Here is a 2,016-nt window from a genome sequence, read left to right as displayed (position 1 = left end):
GGGGGAAGGGGGGAGATTTTCGAATATTTGACATCCAAATAGACAAGGCCACCCTTAGTTTAGTACATTCGACCGGTATTTGTTTCGTACCTGGGTATACATTCATATTTAAACCTATTCACTGATATTAATCCAACCTTTTATGAATGCACGAGTGCCCACACGCAGACTTTGTCTACTTTATTTTTGGCCCTACCTCCACCTCTCAACACTTATTCCCCTCTTTCTCTTTGTCTCTCTCTTTCGTTCTCTCTGTCCCCCCCCTCTCTCTCTCTCTCTCTCTCTCTCTCTCTCTCTCTCTCTCTCTCTCTCGTGTCTCACTCTCTCTTACCTTTCCTTCTCTAGTTCTATTCCTTCCTTCAGTTTACTGGCCAGTGTACTGGCCAGGCTTGTTGCTTTCAGCACAGATGGTGTGTGTACAGCTCTTCATGCTACGTACTATACAGCGTCAGTGGGCCTTTTATTGGCAGGGTCCAGATAGCAATCCTTCTGAAAGGCATATCTTGTGTCTGTAGAGGCATGACATATTAAAACCAATGACAATAATATATGACTGTGATTTGGTCTTTGTCTTTTAATGCAGAGGGGATATTGATAAAGATTGATTTGAAACAATATAAGCAATCGTGTCAATCATGCTGTGAGAGGCTTCATTTCTTTACCCCTAACGCACGATCAAAGACATTTTCTCCTTACTGTATTTTATTGACAGACGAAAATGAGGGGCGCAAACTTCAGTGGCTTCCCCCTGAGCTACCTCCCCACGTTCGCCTCATCATCTCCACCGTCTCAGAAGACAAGTTCGATTGTCTCCCCTCCGCCCGGAAGCTTCTTGCAGAGCATGAGGACTGTCTTGTTGAAGTAGGTCAACTGCCGGAACACGATGCCATGATCATTCTGGGGCAGTGGCTAGAGAAGGCACACAGGAACCTGACAGACCTCCAGTTTGAAGTACTGGTAGAAGCATTCAAGAAATGTCCGTATCCGCTGTTTTTGAAGGTACCAATGGCTTTACTGTTATTTTGTGTTTTTAACATCAGTCTATCTGACTGTTTTTTCTTAAATGTGTTTATTAAACGAAATTACGCATGGATAAGTCATCACTGAGTTCCAAGTATTCTAAAAATGTAATATGAAGCTTTCCGATCATCATCAGTTCAGGCAAAGGGCCAAGATGCGTGCAGATAGATTTAAAGTTGTTTATGAAATAAGGCACTTTTGAGATTGCTTGGCTCATAACTTTGAATTGTTGGAGTAGTGCTTTGGTTTTTTGTCTGTTTTGCTTGTGTGTGTGTGTGGGGGGGGGGATAATGTAAACTTTCTGACTCCAAAATCAAGTCCAAAAGAAAGTAATATTATAAAAAAAGACCCAGATGATCATGGGTGTACTGTATAGCTCCGATCGCATTTTGGTCTGCTGTCGTGTAAATGACACAGATTCAAATCTTGAATCTTTCAGTATTGTACTTACATTTATTGGGATAGATTTAGTGCTGTTGATAAACCAATAGCTCGTTCACTTTCGTCTGACAACGGTTTAAACGGGATAGAGACAAATCACTCAGTTTAATCTTTCTGTGTCTTTCCACGCGGGTCTAAAAGTTAAGCGACCAACAGAATCTAAAAGGCTATTCATAAAAGTCACTGTGCACTAAGGTTCCGACACGTTTTCTTTGATGTAAGCCTAAAGCTGGTAAAAAAAATGATATGGGATTTACAGCATACACTTAAAACATTTAAAAGTTGACACATTTTTCTCAACACTACTCACGGCTGTGTTTTGTCACCAGTTTTGTATACAATATATACCTACGATCATAGAAGTAAACTTAAAACAACACGCTTAATTAAGTTTGCAGATGACTCCGCTATTATTGGATTAATAAACCTTGATGAAAAAGAGAATTTCGAAGAAATATATCTAAACTCTCGTAATTGAAAAAGAAACAATTGAAATCACGGATTCATACACATATCCTGGTCTTACTATCGACAACAGATTTAGAGAGAGAGAGA

The 2,016-nt window shown here is 40.1% G+C and overlaps 1 protein-coding gene across 1 annotated transcript in view; it reads left to right on the top strand.

Moving 5' to 3' along the window:
• LOC101859566 overlaps positions 1-2,016 on the top strand; it is a gene marked incomplete at its 5' end in the record, with an annotated part of 50,345 nt that overhangs the window by 34,217 nt on the left and 14,112 nt on the right. The window contains 1 exon segment of the mRNA XM_035969368.1: positions 682-999. Coding sequence (XP_035825261.1) covers positions 682-999 — 318 coding nt within the window.

The sequence above is a fragment of the Aplysia californica genome, unplaced genomic scaffold (assembly GCF_000002075.1).
Source record: "Aplysia californica isolate F4 #8 unplaced genomic scaffold, AplCal3.0 scaffold00141, whole genome shotgun sequence".
Classification (NCBI taxonomy): domain Eukaryota; kingdom Metazoa; phylum Mollusca; class Gastropoda; order Aplysiida; family Aplysiidae; genus Aplysia; species Aplysia californica.
Note: the sequence above shows the minus strand (reverse complement) of the source record. Positions and strands in the feature narration are given on the sequence as shown.